Source organism: Schistocerca gregaria, chromosome X (assembly GCF_023897955.1).
Source record: "Schistocerca gregaria isolate iqSchGreg1 chromosome X, iqSchGreg1.2, whole genome shotgun sequence".
Taxonomy (NCBI): domain Eukaryota; kingdom Metazoa; phylum Arthropoda; class Insecta; order Orthoptera; family Acrididae; genus Schistocerca; species Schistocerca gregaria.
The window spans coordinates 83,924,389-83,944,498 of NC_064931.1; the positions used below are offsets into that span (position 1 = coordinate 83,924,389).

At 43.4% G+C, this 20,110-nt stretch overlaps 1 protein-coding gene across 2 annotated transcripts in view; it reads left to right on the forward strand.

Annotated features, from left to right (window-relative positions):
* Positions 1–20,110, forward strand: part of LOC126298600 (sodium channel protein Nach-like) — a 162,591-nt gene that overhangs the window by 107,442 nt on the left and 35,039 nt on the right. For both annotated transcript variants that reach the window (XM_049990000.1, XM_049989999.1), the window contains exons 6-8: positions 5,129–5,219; positions 9,170–9,446; positions 13,076–13,129. In XM_049990000.1, the coding sequence (XP_049845957.1) occupies positions 5,129–5,219; positions 9,170–9,446; positions 13,076–13,129 (422 nt within the window). The remainder of the gene's footprint in view (positions 1–5,128; positions 5,220–9,169; positions 9,447–13,075; positions 13,130–20,110) is intronic.

Consider the following 20,110-nt stretch of genomic DNA (forward strand, 5'->3'; position numbering starts at 1 on the left):
ATCTGCACATGCGTGGGTCTTTCTACCGCGGGTTTTACACCGCTGCTTTTGAAAGTTCGTTCGACACTGAACTTTACTTTTCCCGGCCGCTAAATGCACCAAATGAGGCAGGGTGGCTTGCGCTCTCACTATCAATTAAACAATATGTCTATCTACCTGGATAGTTTTCAGGGTGTTCGCCCTTTCACTCTGCGATGGTAGATACTGGTTTACCCTACAAAAGCAGCCTTGACGAAAATTCGACGAAATACCTACCACGCAAAAGGCCCATAATTCCGTCTACCTAAAAGTTATTTAAACTTTCGAATGTTCGGGATTCTTGCATGAGTCGTTCGAAAAAAATGTCAAAAAGTTCCTTTTAGTTGGTTTATTGTCTTTAAAACAAGTAAACTAACTACCGAGTCCGTATCTCGTAACCCGAGATCAATTACGCAATGTCACTGACTGTCTCTGAAACACCCAATATCAGCCAGAAGATATTTAGTAAGACCTGATATTTTAAACGTCGTAAACAGCCACTGACCCACGACTATTTGCGAATTAACACGTTCAGTCGTTCAGGCTTCTTGCAAAGAAGTGCTCGCCATGTCTTGCAATCTGTACGAAACACGCCAAGCGGAGTTTATATACTAGAAGAAAGGTTCACACTCAAATATCTCATAAAATAAACCACTCATAATGCTCAAACGTCCACAAAATGCACAACACTGTAGTCGCTTTTCGGCAAGGACACGATAACCACTCAGACTCGTGAATTTCTTCATTTTCGTACAAATTTTATCAACGCGGTTTAACATAGGTGTTTACCACAAGACGGCTTCCGAGCGACTCTCTCAACTCATAGATTTAAGGCACAAAGCCCTAGCCAAATGCGCGGGAAAATATGAATTCCTATTGGCTAGTATGTTAAGCAGCCAATCAGATCATCTCGAGCACTTCTACACTCGCGGTATTTCTTATGTCAGCCAATCAGATCACCACAAGTAATTTAAACTATAAATCTCGAAATTATGAAATTAAATAAAGTATAATGAAAATAAAATACGATTCTTTTACACACAAAAATTACTAATAAATTTAATGCTGATCTCCCTTTCTGGTTGTCGTTTACAAAATCGAGCTCACTCGGACATCCGTCACAAATGCCCCTACTGCACAGCAACATTCTCATGCCTACATTTACATAGTTTTAATGTAATATCACATTCTCACTTTACATATGTCCTCCATCCACTCTCTCAGTCTCTCCAAAACACTCATACAACCAAAACAAGACGAAATAATAACTTTCAAAACTACTTTTAATTATGTCAAAAATCTGTAGTAATTAAACTAAAGAAAATTCCAGGAAATAGGATTATATCAACTTATAGTATCAATTGATACTATAGATGAAGAGATTACAGTACCTAACTCCGTTTCACAATGCCACCACGGTTATTACGTGTTTTAGGCAAAAATGTGTATCTCCGAAAGTACTGAAGTTATTGATTTGAAATTTTAGCAGTATGTTTGTGTTATCCATAGAAATTGGTACACTAAGTATGAAAAAGATCAATTAATATTTAATAGTACTTCTTCAGATTTATAGAGAGTATGTGTAACGTATTGCACGCTGCATTAAGCATGTATATGACTCGCGCTGCTCGGTAGCCAGCGTCAGCTGTGCCAGCGTGACAACCAAATGTGCTTTCCTGGCTGCACGGCAAGCTTCACTTCCAATGCAAGATGACAGCTCGTGATTTATTGTCCATCAAATGTACTCTCATTTCTTGATTATGCTTAGCTGGTGCACTGGTGCACATAGATGAATTTATTACAAGTAAGAAATGGTGCTATTAGGGCGTTTACACCACAAATTCAACTGTTGACATACCTCAGGACCAAGCTGTTCTATCCTTATCATTCGGCCTAAGTCACTGTCTGTTCTTCTTCAGCAAAGTGGCTTGGCTAAAAGTGCTAGAACGCACCATGCACTGCAGCAGTACATCTACATCTTCATCTACGTGATTACTCTGCTATTCACAATAAAGTGCCTCTCAGAGGGTTCAATGAACCACCTTCAAGCTGTCTCTCTACCGCTCCACTCTCGAACGGCACGCGGGAAAAACGAGCACTTAAATTTTTCTGTGAGAGCCCTGATTTCTCTTATTTTATCGTTATGACCATTTCTCCATATGTAGGTGGGTGCCAACAGAATGTTTTCGCAATCGGAGGAGAAAACTGGTGATTGAAATTTCATGAGAAGATCCCGTCGCAACTAAAAACGCCTTTGTTTTAATGACTGCCCCTCCAATTCACGTATCAAATCTATGACACTATCTCCACTATTTCGAGATAATACAAAACGAGCTGCCCTTCTCTGTGAATTTTCGATGTCATCCGTCAGTCCCACCTGATGCGGATCCCACATCGCACAGCAATACTCCAGAATAGGGCGGACAAGCGTGGTGTAAGCAGTCTCTTTAGTAGACCTGTTGCACCTTCTAAGTGTTCTCCCAATGAATGGCAGTCTTTGGTTTGCTCTACCCACAATACTATCTATGTGATCGTTCCAATTTAGGTTATTTGTAATTATAATTCCTAAGTATTTAGTTGAATTTACAGCCTTCACATTTGTGTGCCTTATCGCTTAATCGAAATTTACCTGATTTCTTTTAGTACTCTTGTTAATAACTTCACACTTTTCCTTATTCAGGGTCAGGTGCCACTTTTCGCACCATACAGATATCTAATCTAAATCATTTTGCAAGTCGTTTTGATTATCTAATGATGTTACAAGATGGTAAATAACAGCATCTTCTGCAAACAATCTTAGACGGCTACTCAGATTGTCTCCTATGACGTTAATATAGATCAGGAACAATAGAGGGCCTATAACACTTCCTTGGGGAACGCCGGATATTACTTTTGTATTACTCGATGACTTTCCGTCTATTACTACGAACTGTGCCCTTTCCGACAGGAAATCACGAATCCAGTCGCACAACTGAGGCGATACTCCGTAGGCATGCAGTTTGGTTAGAAGACGCTTGTGAGGAACGGTGTCGAAAGCCTTCTGGAAATCTAAAAATATGGAATCAATTTGACATCCCCTGTCGATAGCACTTCATGAGTATATATAGCTAGTTGTGATTCACAATAACGATATTTTCTGAAACCCTGCTGACTGTGTGCCGATAAATCGTTTTCTTCGAGATACTTCATAAAGTTCGAATTCAGTATATGTCCCAAAACCCTACTGCAAATCGACGTTAGTGATATAGGCCTGTAATTCTTCCCTTTTTTGGTATTGATGTGACTTGAGTAATTTTCCAGTCTTTAGGTGCGGATCTTCCTGTGAGCGAGTGGTTGTATATAACTGCTAAATATGGAGCTATTTTTTTTATCAGCATACTCTGAGAGGAAGCTGACGGGTATACAATCTGGACCGGAGGCCTTGCCATTATTAAGTGATTTAAGCTGATTCGTTGCTCCGAGAATATCTACTTCTATGTTTCTCATCTTGGCAGTTGTTCTTCATTGGAATTCAGGAATATGTTCTTCGTCTTCTTTGGTAAAGGAGTTTCGGGAAACCGTGTTTAATAACTCAGCTTTAGAGGTACTGTCATCAGTGACTTCACCGTTGTTATCGCGCAGTGGAGGTATTGATTGCGTCTTGCCACTGGTGTGCTTTATGTATTACCAGAATCTCTTTGGGTTTTCTGGGAGAATTTCGTTGTGGATATTATTAAAAGCGTCTGGCATCGAAGTACGCGCCATATTTCGAACTTCTGTAAAACATTGCCGATACTGAGGATTTTGCGTTCTTTTAAATTTGGCATGCTTTTTTTCGGTGCTTCTGCAACAACGACCTGATCCGTTTTGTGTACCATGGGGGATCAGTAACATCACTTATTAATTTATGTGGTATATATCTCTCAATTTCTGTCGATACTATCTCTTTGAAAACATTCCACAACTTTTCTACAGTACATGTGTGGAAACAGCTGATATAGCAGTCAGTAAGCAAAGAAAGGCACAAGCTTTCCACACCGGCAGTTTCTGCAGTGTCTAGAACGCATGCAACAAGACACAACAAAGCCCAAGCAAGAGCAGCAATTTTGTACTAAGGTCACTTGTGTTAGTATCGTATCTCTACTACCACCGTTCTGTGTCGCTTGGGGCACCATCCGGAACGCTGTTCGTGGACCACAGTTCAGTTCTGTGACAGGGCAGTCCGTCTTGAGACCACTGGAGTTAACGCCATGACCACATCGAGCCAGCAGGGTCTAAGATGCAGTTTGCTTTCCATCAACGCTGGGCAGTGGCTCACTGCCGTCTTGTGACCTGCTGGACAGCGCCGGCAGCTAGAGTCGTGCCGCCGAACTTGCAGCCGTAGTTGCCGGAGCCACCAAGACTAGAGTCGTCACTGCCAGAGGCGGTTGTGTCGTGTGCCGATACTGGGGTCAGTGTTACTGGATGAGGTCGGAGCCTCAGCACTGTTTCACAGTGGGGACCTGCAGTGAAGCAATCTGGAGATTTGCGGCTGTTTGCCTGGCTCTGCACAGCGTCCCCTCTGCACCCCAATTCGTCACCACTCTTCTTCATATCATACCACACTCCATGAGTATAAGCCTATCAAGATACAAAAGGAACGCCGCGCGGGATTAGCCGAGCGGTCTAAGGCGCTGCAGTCATGGACTGTGCAGCTGGTCCCGGCGGAGGCTGGAGTCGTCCCTCGGGCATGGGTGTGTGTGTTTGTCCTTAGGATAATTTAGGTTAAGTAGTAAGTAAGCTTAGGGACTGATGACCTTAGCAGTTAAGTCCCATAAGATTTCACACCCATTTCAACACCCATACAAAAGGAACTGTCATTCTAATCTCCATAGATTGATGAAGGAATAATGAAATCTGCGCATATTAATTATGAAAAAGAAACTTGAACCACAATTTTTACTCTGATTTGAATTACTTCGAAAGAAGTAGTCTGTGACACAAATAACACGTATGATGCTACTTATATTCTGCATATCGTTACGCTCTATTATCCTGTCTTTAAAATTCACTGTACCTTTTTTATCAGTACTGTATTTTAAGAAATATACTCATAACCTATATGCTTCATATTATTTGTTCCTCTTTGCAGAGGCAGTTTTGAAGTTGAAACTATCAGAGAAACAGATGAAAAATGGACCCTCGACTTTGCAATCAGCGCTGATGAAGGAGAATTAGTGAAGGTGAGCCATGTCTCCATTACTACGATTTCGTACCGTATCACGACGGTAACGACCAGATTAGCAGCGCTATTTCAGCTTGGTGTTGCTGGTGATTTCTTTGGTATATATGATGCTACTGATATCGAATAAGGAAATCCAAAAACAGATGAATTTACTTTTGGCCGCATCTCCTTAGGAATTGCAGTTCTCATCGCCAGCAGTTTCCTCAGTAAGAAGTGCTACCAAAAAAATTTTCAGTTACAATATTGCGGCCCTTGTAGAAACATTTTGCAATTAGATCTTTCATGACTCTGGAAGCCTGATTTACTTCGCTCTGTTTGCCGGGTTGTTTTCTCAGGTAAATCTGTCCATTCGATGAATTTCTAGAATCGCGAGCCTACAGTATTTAGCAGACTTGTTTTTCATGTTGTGTCGAAATGGACATTTCCTTCTAAACCTAAAAAGATGTTCATCAACAGTTACTTCAAAACATGGAATTCATGTGGAAGAATGCCTTGCAATGAACATTTCCCAAACTTCTCAAAATGCAACCAATTTATCATGAATCCTATGAGCTGCCCTTGTTTCCTTACTGTCAACTCCAAGAAAACGTGTGATAGCCTTATCTTATTCCTCGTTCCGCTGTTCACTCACGTCCTCCTTCCCTGATCTATTGGCTCCAGATGATATAAGCAAATCAATATAGACCTTTAATTCTTCCCCTGCTAGTTACTTCCACACCTTATGTATACTATTAGGACAATACTCATTCCACTGTACACACGCCTAGCCTCTCTGTTGGGTTCCCTTTCCACGACGGATATTATTTCTGGGGTACTTAAGAGCCTTTAGGCCTATTTTATTGAACTTCTGGGTGCCGCTTTTGAACCTGGTTCAAAAAATGGTTCAGATGGCTCTGAGCACTATGGGACTCAACTGCCGTGGTCATTAGTCCCCTAGAACTTAGGACTACTTAAACCTAACTGACCTAAGGACATCACACACATCCATGCCCGAGGCAGGATTCGAACCTGCGACCGTAGCAGTCGCACGGTTCCGGACTGCGCGCTTAGAACCGCGAGACCACCGCGGCAGGCCTTGAACCTGGTATATCCCGAATTATGAGATGGAGTTTGGCACTTAGTTGGAGGCTCTTCCTACCAAATCATTCCCTTTTTTCCGATGAAATAGTATTTCATAGTGTTCTCATTACTAACTATTACATCATGACTATGATCTTCCTCTTTCATTACTTCATTGCCTTTCTCCTCCTCGCTGTCTGTGGGCAAGTATTCATCATCATTCAGGTAAAAAATATTTCTGTTACCGACATGAGCGTCATGTCTTATCAGCCTCTTCAGGCCGAACAATCCTAAACAAAAAACTAATCCTATATTTAAACTCTAACCTAAGTTATTAGACAATAGTTTTCCCTGCGATTACAAAAATTTTCATAATTCACGACTTACTTAAATCATTTCTTTTTTTGTGTGAATAGTGTCACACATATATGAAAAACTGTACGGTCTGAAAACAAGTACTGAGCTTCCTATCATCTGCATTTCTCACATCACAATGCTGTCTAAAGCTCAGCAAATGAGAAACCTTCATTGTTAATAAATTCTGTCAACTTCAGCCATTTGCTGTCAACTTTGAGTCAGTTAAACCGGCTTATGTCCTTAAATACCCCAACTGCCCACTTTCGTTTATTCAGAAAGTGAGTCATCATAAATTAAAGAAATAGTTAATTAATGGCATTTTTTGCATAGTGGCCATTTAGATGATTGCTACAAAAGAGATATCAAGGACCATGAGCATTGCAGGATCAGTAGGTAATGAAATTCATAAAGTAGACGTGTTATCGGTCTCAAAAAACCCACGTGCCCAGTGGAGGATTTACCTGATCTATTATAATTCAAATATGTACATTCTTAAGACACTAATGTAGTTGTCTAATGTTTGCTTCAAATAAATTGCATATTGGTGTGTAAACCGAAAAAAAATGGTTCAAATGGCTCTGAGTACTATGGGACTTAACATCTGAGGTCATCAGAACCTAGAACTACTTAAACCTAACTAACCTAAGGACATCACACATGCCCTAAGCAGGATTCAAACCTGCGACCGTAGCGGTCGCTCGGTTCCGGACTGAAGCGCCTAGAACCGCTCAGTTACATCGGCCGGCCAGTAAAATGATTTCTGCTCTTTTGTCACAAGGTAAAATCCGTTCCCTTCTAACGCTGCTCATAGAAACCTATGCATCATAATCACCGCAGTTTTTCTCGCTAGAAAAGTCACTTGCTAAAGCACTCAGACCGAACCGAGTGGGGTAACGCAATAGTTACTCACTAGACTAGGCTTTGGAAGGGGCAGTGTTAAAATTCCGTCGACTATCCAGATTAAGTTTGTTATGGTTTCTATAAACTGCGTTAGGTTGACTGTTTCGTAAAAAGGCTGCGGCAGACCTTCTGCTCAGTTGAAGCTTTTCCTCCAATTCTGATGACTTTAACACACAGTCTACGTTAACGTTAATCTCTCTCTCTCTCTGTCTACTTCCGCGTTCATTTAGGAAAGTTCATCAATTTAGACAACATTGTCTATGGAGTGAGCAATCTGGTGCTATACTTAGGTTAAAACCAACAGTCAAGATCGCAGTAACATTTGTTTATTGACCGGTTTCGACTTACGGTTTAACATAAGCCGAGACCGATATTTCTGCACCCCCTGTATATAGATGGAGCTGTTGAAAGATTTGTCGAGTGATAGGCTCAGAAAATCTGCTTGGCAGTTAGAATAATTTGCTGTCTTTCAATGATAAAGTTTGACCGTCAGGTTAAACTTAAAACTTTACGAGAGGCTTTCAGCACCTGCGAAGACTTGGAAATATTTTTGCTGCTTTCAGTACCAGACTAGGGTGTAGTTTCAGTACATTAACATTTCGCGAGTAGGCTATAAGATACCGTTATGAAATTCTGAATTGTTGGACTTTAGTGAAGCTAAAGCGCTTCGAGACTGTTCATTTAAGCAATGTTTAGACAGACGGTTGTTTAAGGGGATCCGCTAGCATTTGTTGGCCTAAGAGCAAGATTTACTGCACTTGTATTATTTCGTACTTTGAGACAGCATTCCACTTGAATCCGATCTTTGGAACAAGGTTAGACCACTACTCATAATTTTTATACTATGAATGAAAATAAATAACTGCCTTTAATTTTACAGCTACATTTTTGTTAACTATCGATCATTAACCTTCCTGCATCAGAGTGATTTTATTATTATTTAATTTGCAAACTTCCGTGATGTAAAATGGATTCGACCGTATCATCACGAGTAAAACTTATATTTCCATAGAGAACAACGGTGAGGCACGAAGGTAAGAATGTGCCACCCACTCTTAAGACGAAGAATGAAGAGATACTGTAATTCTAAGTCACTCATCTGTCCAATCCGCCTCAGCTGATTGCTACATGCTGCTGTTGGCAAGAGTCATCCAGACAAGTGGCAAGTAGATTAATGGAGATTTCACAATGTCTGAGATGTGGCTGATCGACAACTTGTTGCTCAACACGCTCCAGCACCCACTGATGATACTTTGTGGGCTTGCATAGAGATCACGGGAAGTTGGATTCCCTAGGAATATTAGTAACATACCCAGGGCACTTTACATTGCTCGTCGAAAGTTTAGGTACTCAATTTGCAAGTGTTGGCCTCTCACACCAAACTGGACTGTCGAAGTCAGTGATCGTGTACAGTTCTGTAATTCTCATGATTTGTGTAATGGCATGGTACCTATCATGTGGAATGAAGTTCGATTCGGCCGTGTCTCGCCTTCTTGATGATGCAGTTTTGATAAATGTTAGTGTAGTAACAATATCTCACTTATAGATGTATGGAATGTACTAGCGTAGGTGTGTGCAGACATAAAATTTAAGTTTAACAAGGATTGTGTGGTATGGTGGTCTGTCCCACAGCTGTACATCCACAGCAACGACGAGATCCCGGTGCTGGACGTAAGCCCGCAGCACGAGTGGACGCATAAGATCAGCATGATAGCGTTCTCGGCCAAGGAGACGTACACGACAGAGGACGCGCGCCAGTTGTCCATCCGCCAGCGCCGCTGCGTCTTCGCCGACGAGATCAAGCTCGAGACGGACTCCATGTACACGTACAGCGCGTGCACCAGCCAGTGCCGCATGCGGCTCGCGTTCACCCTCTGCAACTGCGTACCCACCTTCTACCGGCCCAACAGTCAGTATGACAACCTTCTGTTGGTACACAACCTGCACAGCACTTCGTCCTACATCCTATTAAGGGGGTAGGACGTCAAACAGGCCGACTTGGAGAAGGAGAGCCATCACAGGGCATTTTAATTTCTAGTGTCTATACTTTTACAAATAAATTCATCAAACTTTGTCAGCATCATCAGGAAGGATTCAGGAATCACACCCATTGCAGTGGGAGTTCTAAAACATTACAAAATAATTTTTTTTACTTGCGAAGTTTCGTCATTTATTCACTTACTAATGGCTGCATTTGTTGCTATAGGTACACTTTTCTTCACTTCGATGAATTTTGCACAGCATACATTCCATACTCACAGGTGTATGAAACTCTAGAATTTATTTAATGTCTGAAAAAACGAATTAACCGTTATATTTTAAACTTCATGTTTAGAAAAAACACAAATTTTATAGTTAATTGCCTCAATTTTTACCACAGTTTTTAATAGATTTGGAAAATTCTAGAGTTTCATACACCTTCAAGTATGATTTGTATGCTGTGCAAAATTCATCAAACAATCTCTCTTACTTATGAAGAAAAGTGTACCCACAGCAACAAATGACGCCATTAGTAAGTGAAAAAAATGAAAAATTTCACATGTAAAAAAATAATTAATTCGTATGTTTTAGAACTTACACTGCTAAGAGTATGAATTCTGAATCCTTCCTGGTCATGCTGACAAAGTTTTATGAATTTATTTGTAAAAGTATAGACAGTGGAAATTAAAATGTTCAGTGGTGCCTCTCCTGCTCCAAATCGGCCCGTTTGACGTCCTACCCCCCATAAGTTCACCGGACAAAATATTAGTCGCTCCCTTAAAAGAGCACACTGGTCGATTTGAAGTGCTACAGTTGGTGCTGAACTGGTGCCAGGCGGCCATGTCACTCTTCCTCGCTAACATAAGCCATGACAGTGACGTGATATTTATGTCAGTGGTACGGTGGAATCAGCGTAGTGACGCGCTTGGAAGTGTCCATGAGCAAATGAAGTTGTCCGAATGTGCGGTATATCAGCTTGGTGTATCCAATGTATCTACAGCGGATGGTGTACCACTCGGAGTTACGTAACGCTGCGCAAGAACTATGTTCGTAAAAAGGTCCTTACTGACAGAGACCGGACGCGACTGTCACGCTTTGTCAAAGTCAATCGGTTCAAAACACAACTTAATTTGGATCTGTCAGTCGATGCTGGTCAGACTCAACCAGTTTCCGAGCGAGTGCTGCGAAGGAAACAGCGTGCCAGGTCATTTGGATTCCAGAATCTCACAAAAGACCATTTCTCACAGGGTCACATAAAGCTGCACGTCATCAGTGGATCGTACAATACAAAAACTGGAGCCATATAGCGTGGTCAGACGAGTCGCGATTTTGTCTCTTTTCAATCGATGCAAAGCGTCGAGTGCACCGACAGTCCTCGAGGCTTTTACGCTACTGGCCATTAAAATTGCTACACCAAGAAGAAATGCAGATGATGAACGGGTATTCATTGTCAAATATATTATACTAGAAATGACATGTGATTACATTTTCACGCAATTTGTGTGCATAGATCCTGAGAAATCAGTACCCAGAACAACCACCTCTGGCCGTAATAACGGCCTTGATACGCCTGGACATTGAGTCAAACAGAGCTTGGAAGGCGTGTACAGGCACAGCTGCCCATCCAGCTTCAACACGATACCACAGTTCACTGGTCTATTGTGACGAGCCAGTTGCTCGGCCACCATTGACCAGACGTTTTCAATTGGTGAGAGATCTGGAGAATGTGCTGGCCAGGGCAGCAGTCGAACATTTTCTGTATCCAGAAAGGCCCGTACAGGACCTGCAACATGCAGTCGTGCATTATTCTGCTGAAATGTAGGGTTTCGCAAGGATCGAATTAAGGGTACAGCAACGGCTGCACGATCCGTTACAGCCATGCGGATAACATGCCTGTCATCTCGACTGTTAGTGATACGAGGCCGTTGGGATCGAGCACGGCGTTCCGTATTACCCTCCTGAATCCACCGATTCCATATTCTGCTAGCAGTCATTGGATATCGATCAACGCGAGCAGCAATGTTGCGATACGATAAACCGGAATCGCGATAGGCTACAATCCGACCTTTATCAAAGTCGAAAACGTGATGGTACGCATTTCTCCTCCTTGCACGAGGCATCACAACAACGTTTCACCAGGCAACGCCGGTAAACCGCTGTTTGTGTTTGAGAAATCGGTTGGATCTTTCCTCATGTCAGCACGTTGTAGGTGTCACCACCGGCGCCAACCTTCTGTGAATGCTCTGAAAAAATAATCATTTGCCTACACAGCATCTTCTTCCTGTCGGTTAAATTTAGCGTCTGTTGCACGTCATCTTCATGGTGTAGCAATTGTAATGGCCAGTAGTGTAATTCGCAGTATGTGAAGGTTGTAATTCAGGCCCGAGGTGGTTATGTGGTGTTTTGACTTTCGCCCGCTCGCTCATGAAACCGAGAGCATGAAAGAAGAAAGAGCAACATTTGGTCAACAAGAATGCTGAAAAAAAAATTCTCGTTCATGTTAACAGTAACCTGAACGAGGATATTTACTTCAAGCAAGTGTTGCCCTTTCTTCTACATTTTCATGAGATACCGTGTGCACTTCCATCTTCCATGAAGTCAACAGCTGATTCACACGGCTGCACGGATGCGTCCCTGAATTTGCGAGTATTCAGGCACCCTATCACATCACGACTGATCAGCTGATCTTAATCGCATAAAAATGTCTAGGATTATTTGCAACAACGTGTGAAACATAGTACTTTACATCTCCGTAGCCTTCTACGACTTTATCGTCAATGATATGCTTCTTGTGGATATGGCATAACTGAATATACTTGTGCACTCTTCGTTGTCGCCGAAATGTGGCAATTTCCTGCCTATAGACGGTATTTGCAAGATGTCTCCTGGAGGGAGGAATGTTTTGTCCGATGTGCTTATCTTACGCAAGCTCTTTCATATGTTTCGAAACGGTTGACCAGCACACTACATACGCAAATGACTGGACGGCGGTTCAAATCCCAGTCCAGTCATCGAAATACGTTTCCGTAGTTTCCTCAAATCTCTTAAGGTAAATGTCGTTATAATTCCTCTGAAAAGGACACGTCCGATTTCATTGCCCTTCCATCCCCAGAAACTAAAATTTGCCTCATACTACCTGCGACAGAAGGTTAATATTTCAACTTCAGGCACTTTCGACACACGGCAACGGTGCTGTTGAGAACTGGTGGACTTTTTTTGGGTGGTGGTGTTCGGATGTGGGGGGGGGGGGGGGGGGGAGGGGGGCGATATATGTTACGGTACGACTGTCGTATAATCGTCTTTCTGGTACCATGGCTCATATAACTGGTCGCTGGCAACCAAATCTATACCAAGTGGATACATTTGTTTCAAGTGTCTGAAGATGAAACGTTGATCTTCCGAAACCGGCAGCCTTTAATCCAAGAATGTGTGACAGAGGCAAATTTTTTACTGGAATTAATCATCTCCACGGACCTGGCTTCTAATCTGTTATTATTTATATAACATTAACTTTCATTAGGCTTGTGAGTTTAGCTTTTAATAAACTTTCTGTTTCAGAGCCGTACAAACCCTGTGACGCGGACGGACTTAAATGTTTAGCTCGTCATTACAGTGAGTATGAAATATTGAACATATTAGACTCATATTTCGTTAAATAGCGAGGAAACGTCATTTAATAGCAGGAAGTTTGTTATAAATTTTTTACAAAGATACTTACAGAAATGATTTTCAGTTTATTCAGCTGACATATTCCTCTTGCTACGCCATTTATATGGTCCGCCTGTCTACAAGCTTAATTAAATGTCTTCCAGGAAAAATGAAAACTTTAATGTATCTCACAGGGAAGTGAAGTGTGTACTGGTTTGAAACTTTCTGGCAGAGAAAATTTTGTATAGGACCTAGAACTTTGTGTTTCACCAGCAATACTATTACCGGCTGAGCTGTCCTGGTATGACTTACAATCCGCCCACAATACCCCACTTTTGTTGGAAAGTAGGAGATAGGTACCGGCGCAAGGAAGTTTGTTAGGAGGTGTCGTGAGTCATGTGTGGGTAGCTCAGTCGTGAAGCTAATAGCCCCGGAATGCTGTATAGTTCAGTGTTCGCGTTCCGCGTTGGTACACTATTTTAATCTTCAGGGAAATTTCGAAAATGAATCTTAAGTGTCATCACAGCGCTCCTATGTCTTGATCCTCATATACCAGCTTCTGATCCGGCAGATTTTCTTTCAGAGGATGTGAATAATCAGGGCTGTATGTATGGGAGTCCATATAAATTTAACCAAGAGGAGGGAAAATGCCACTATTTTCGTTCAACGGTCGAACAGTACTTCCTTCTTATGATTAAATCCATAGTATTGGACGAGCTATTACAAAAAATTTGTTTGTTCATGAACCAGTAATGTTAGATTACCACCGAAAATTAAAAATAGCTAACAGAAAAAATCTTGAATGAAATTTTCACTCTGCAGCGGAGTGTGCGCTGATATGAAAGTTCCTGGCAGATTAAAACTGTGTGCCGGACCGAGACTCGAACTCGGGACCTTTTGCCTATCGCGGGCAAGTGTTCCACCGACTGAGGTACCCAAGCACGATTCACGCCCTGTTCTTACAGCTTTACTCCTACAGCTTTACTCCGTCCTTACAGCTTAGTGCTACCTTCCAAACTTTACAGAAGCTCTCCTGCGAACCTTGCAGAACTAGCACTCCTGAAAGAAAGGATATTGCGGAGACATGGCTTAGCCATTTTTGGTGGTAATGGACAAAAATAATCAGGGGAAAATATCAAATTATTACTCTCCAAAGCGTAGGAACGGAATTACGCTATAAAAATCACAATTGTGTTTTCCTAGTCCGGAACCGTGCGACTGCTACGGTCGCAGGTTTGAATCCTGCCTCGGGCATGGATGTGTGTGATGTCCTTAGGTTAGTTAGGTTTAAGTAGTTCTAAGTTCTAGGGGACTGATGACCACAGCAGTTGAGTCCCATAGTGCTCAGAGCCATTTGAACCATTTTTGTGTTTTCCTAAATTGTTGAAACAGAATTGAACTTTAAAAATAACATTAATTCCCATCGTACTCGGCAATACTAAACCTGCGATTTAGCAGAACTGCAGGCAAGCATTGTTAGAGATGTCTATACCCTCAGATTCCAGATGGGGGCAAGTGCTACCTCTCCTGCCCGCTCTCCCCCCCCCCCCCCCCCCTCCCAACCTTGCGGACGCCAATGGCTGTGTGTTGGATGTATCAACACGCTAGTTTCAGATCAAGTATTGTTACCTTTCTAGGGGCAGCCGAGTGAGGAAGAACGTGGACATGGGGCAGCAGTGTATGATTATAGAGAAGTTCCTAGTGTTGCACTTGCATGACAGAATGAATCAGTCACAGTTTGACACTTCTTGTGGAAGTGTGAAACGTTCAAAGCTGACTCGTTTCATGTAGATCATTTTCGACCACCGTCTAAGATTATTTCCGCAAACAGTTCGATGTAACATTCGGTTATAGCAGAAATAATTGTGATATAGCAAATAGATAGCACCCTCATCCCGCCCTTTTCTGTATAGTTTGATGTACAGCTTAATATGGTGATCTAGAAGCAATAATGATTTCACTAATGTAATAAAAGTTATGCCATGTAGCGACGATAGGGTCTGCATGCATTCCTTTGTCGATTACTTGCGAAGTCTCCTGGAGAGTGGAAGCCCTGGAGTGGACCTCCGGCTCAAACCACTCGAAGGCAGCGGCGCTGTGTCTCGCTTTTGTAAGCTACGTGCGAAAATTTCTGGACAAAAGCGTCTTTGTAAAGGGGTATCGCCTCCCACGCATTTAGAGGCGACTGTACGGTGTCCTACCTTGACATTACGTGTCTGAGGTACGCTCCCAGGCAATGGCTCTGCGACAAATTGGTGCCTTGCATAGGCGTTGCACATTTGCCTCGCCAGCTAGTTCAAATTTTCACTAGAGCGGGGGGTACTCGTTACCGTAGCCTCCGCTCGTTCTTCAGTGGAGCACTGGCCGTGGACTTTGATAAACCGATGACAGTTTGGGTGCGCTGTTTTCACAGGCACGCCACAATAGAATAGGGTTTGGAAACGGTAATTTTCTCCAATGTGATAGAATGACTATCAGTCGCGAGTTTTTATTGGACGATAACTGCTTTGTCGCTCTCCGCTTATTCCATAAGAACGCCAGAAATCGGAAGAAAGGATTTTTCTACTCACTCTTTTGCGAGCTGTTCAGGGAGACACTGCTGCAACGCTCTGTTCTGCGGACACTGCTGCGACACTCTGGGTTCAGACTTGAACCGGGACAGTACATGGATCTCTGGTTGCGACTCTGGCGCTGCATAGCTCGGCAAGTTCTGCTTCGCTCCGGTGTGTCTAGGATGGAGTCGGTCAAGTATTGGTTCTTTTTTACGATCGTCGGGCTAACGTTTTACTTCACTTAGTACCATTTTTCATTATGTTCTTATTCATTTACCGGATGTTTGTAAATTAGTTGTGCTCGAGTGTCTTCCATCTGAGTAATGGATGAGCCTGGTGTTTCAGATCGACAAGCATCGTGTGTCGATTGGCGACCAGCACCGAACTTGTTTTAATTATATATCCATATCAGAGTCGAGCTGAAAAGGGTAAATAGCTTACAGAATTGTTTGATACATTACTGAATGCAACATATATTCAAGGTTTTGTTCCACAATTTTGTGCTTCCACATTTTGTTCATTACAGCGCGAAGTGCCCGTTTTTAGGTTCTTGTATATCTGATTAGTACCCCTCCTTGTAGCGTGGATAAGGCGGTTATCTCTGTCATATCGGTGCAAGTTGGTCCCAGCGTAATCCCTGGAGGTAATACTTTTCCCTCCAATTTCCCTTATTCCTCTTGAACCATAAAGTATGAATTACATTGTTTACTGCTTTCACGTGTGTATTGACAGTTTTTTAGAACGTATCTTCCCTGGAGATGCGATTTGCCCTACTTGTGTACATATGATTGTAGAATAAACAGTGTAGTTGACTCAACTTCCTTTTGCTCGGAGCTACAGTCCGGAACCGCGCGACCATTACGGTCGCAGGTTGGAATCCTGCCTCGGGCATGGATGTGTGTGATGTCCTTAGGTTAGTTAGGTTTAAGTAGTTCTAAGTTCTAGGGGACTGATGACCTGAGATGTTAAGTCCCATAGTGCTCAGAGCCATTTGAACCAGTTGCTCGGCCACCATTCACTAGACGTTTTCAGTTGGTGAGAGATCTGGAGAATGTGCTGGCTAGGGCAGCAGTCGAACATTTTCTGTATCCAGAAAGGCCCGTACAGGACCTGCAACATGCGGTCGTGCATTATCCTATTGAAACGTAGGGTTTCGCAGGGATCGAATGACGGGTAAAGCCACGGGTCGTAACACATCTGAAATGTAACGTCCACTGTTCAAAGTGCTGTCAATGGGAACAAGAGGTGACCGAGACGTGTAACCAATGGCACCCCATACCATCACGCCAGGTGATACGCCAGTATCAGGGAGACAAATACACGCTTACAATGTGCATTCACCGCGATGTCACCAAACACGATGCGACCATCATGATGCTGTAAACAGAACCTGGATTCATCCGAAAAAACGACATTTTGCCATTCGTGCACCCAGGTTCGCCGTTTAGTACACCATCGCAGGCGCTCCTGTCTGTGATGCAGCGTCAAGGGTAACTGCAGCCATGGTCTCCGAGCAGATAGTCCATGCTGCTGCAAACGTCGTCGAACTGTTCGTGCAGATGGTTGTTGTCTTGAAAACGTCCCCATCTGTTAACACACGGATCGAGACGTGGCTGCACGATCCGTTACAGCCACGCGGATAAAATGCCTGTCCTCTCGACTGCTAGTGATACGAGGCCGTTGGGATCCAGCACGGCGTTCCGTATTACCCTCCTGAACCCACCGATTCCATATTCTGCTAACAGTCATTGGATCTCGACCAACGCGAGCAGCAATGTCGCGATACTATAAACCACAATCGTGATAGGCTACAATCCGACCTTTATCAAAGTCGGAAACGCGATGGTACGCATTTCTCCTCCTTACACGAGACATCACAACAACGTTTCACCAGGCAACGCCAGTCAACTGGTGTTTGTGTATGAGAAATCGGTTGTAAACTCTCCTCATGTCAGCACGTTTTAGGTGTTGCCACTGGGGCCAAGCTTGTGTGAATGCTCGGAAAAGCTAATCATTTGCATATCACAGCATCTTCTTCCTATCGGTTAAATTTCGCGTCAGTAGCACGTCATCTTCGTGGTGTTGCAATTTTAATGGCCAGTAGTGTACAACGAGTTTCGTGCTGGTCGCCATTCTACACACGATGCTGGTCGATCTGAAACACCAGGCTCAACCATTACTCAAATGGAAGACACTCGAGCACCTGGCCCATAGTTCTGATCTCTCCTGAGCTATTATCATGTCGTGGTCCCTTAAAAAACGCCTCGAAGAGTCGACGATTCCTTTTAGACGAGGATGTGCAGCAGGCAGCTACGGACTTCTTCATGTAGCAGGACACGGTGTTTTATAAACCCGGTATCTCCAACCTGGTGCGTTGATGGGTTGATTGCCTCGCTGCACACCATGATTTTGCCCGATTGCATACCTATTCTGGATTGTACAGCTGATGAACGGAAAGTTTTTATTTGCCCCTTATATTACACTGAAGCGTCAAGGAACTGGTATACGCATGATAATTCAAATACAGAGAAATGTAAACATGCAGGACACGGTACTGCGGTCGACAACACCTATATAAGATAACAACTGTGTGGCGCAGTTGTTAGGTCGGTCACTGCCGCTATAATGGCAGGTTATCAAAATTTAAGTGAATTTAAACGTGGTGTTATATTTGGCGCACGAGCAATGGGACAGCATATCCGAGGTAGCGATTAAGTGGGGAACTTCCCAGACGACCATTTCACGAGTGTGCCGTGACTATCAGGAATCCAGCAAAACATCATATCTCCGACATCGCTGCGGTCATAAAAAGATCCTGCAAGAACGTGACCAACGAGGTAGCAATTAAGTGGGGAATTTCCCAGACGACCATTTCACGAGTGTGCCGTCACTATCAGGAATCCAGTAAAACATCAAATCTCCGACATCGCTGCGGTCATAAAAAGATCCTGCAAGAACGTGACCAACGAGGACTGAAGAGAATCATTAAAGGTGACAGAAGTGCAGACCTTACGCAAATTTCTGCAGATTTCAATGTTGGGTCATCAACAAGTGTCAACGTGCGAACCATTCAACGTAACATCATTGATATGGGCTTTCTAAGCCGAAGGCAAACTCGTCTTCAATTGCTAACTGCACGACACAAAACTTTACCCCTCGCCTGGGTCCGTCAACACTGACATTGGACTGGTGATGATTGGAAACATGTTGCCTGCTTGGCCGAGTGTTGTTTCAAATTGTACCGCGTGGATGGGCGTGGATGGGTATGAGACAGCCTCATGAACACATGGACCCTGCATGTGAGCAGGGGACTGTTCAAGCTGGTGGAGGCTCTGTAATGGTGTGAGGCGCGTGCAGTTGGTGTGATACGGGACCCCTGATACGCTTTGACAGGTGACACGCACGTAAGCATCCTGTCTCATAAACTGCATCCATCCATATCCATTGTGCGTTCCGACGGACGTGGGCAATTACAACTGGGCAATGCGACAACCCGCACGTCCAGAATTGCTACAGAGTGGATCCAGGAACACTCTTCGGAGTTTAAACACTTCCTCTGACGAACAGACTCTCCAGAATGAACATTACTGAGAATACCTGGAGTGTCTTCGAACGTGCTGTTCAGAAGAGATCTCCAGCCCCTCGTACTCTCTCGTATGTATGCAAATCCCAGTAGGATTCATGGTGTCAATTTCCTCCAGAACTACTTCAGACATTAGTCGAATCCATGCCACGTCGTGTTGCGGCACTTCTGCGTGCTCGTCGGGGACCTACACGGTATTAGGCAGGTGTACTAGTTTCTTTGGCTCTTCAGTGTATTTCTCTAGCTAGGTAATGTCTCCCACTGTTGATTAGTGATTATGCCAGATGAATCAGCCATTGTTCATGTACGGGGATCATTCTTCTTCAGTTCCATTCCACGATTCTTAATTCACGTATGTCAACAGTGGAGAATGCCGTGATTTCCGAAAAGTCCAGCCAGCATCGGACGTTAACAGACAGTCATGCCGAAGCTCACGATCGACACCTCGCAATTGCAGCAGTATAGTACCACCTAACCCAACAGAAAAATAACATTTTCAGCCGGCCGGAGTGGCCGAGCGGTTGTAGGCGCTGCAGTCTGGAACCGCGCGACAGCTACGGTCGCAGGTTCGAATGCTGCCTGGGGCATGGATGTGTGTGATGTCCTTAGATTAGTTAGGTTGAAGTAGTTCTAAGTTCTAGGGGACTGATGACCTCAGAACTTAAGTCCCATAGGACTCAGAGGCAATTAACATTTTCCTAATTGACGCCTGCATCATGAATGTTTTCTCATCGGAGACTATGCGTTGTCGTTTATTCTCTGGTTGCTAAGGATTTACCCATCTCCCGTCACAGTTCGATGGAAAATAAC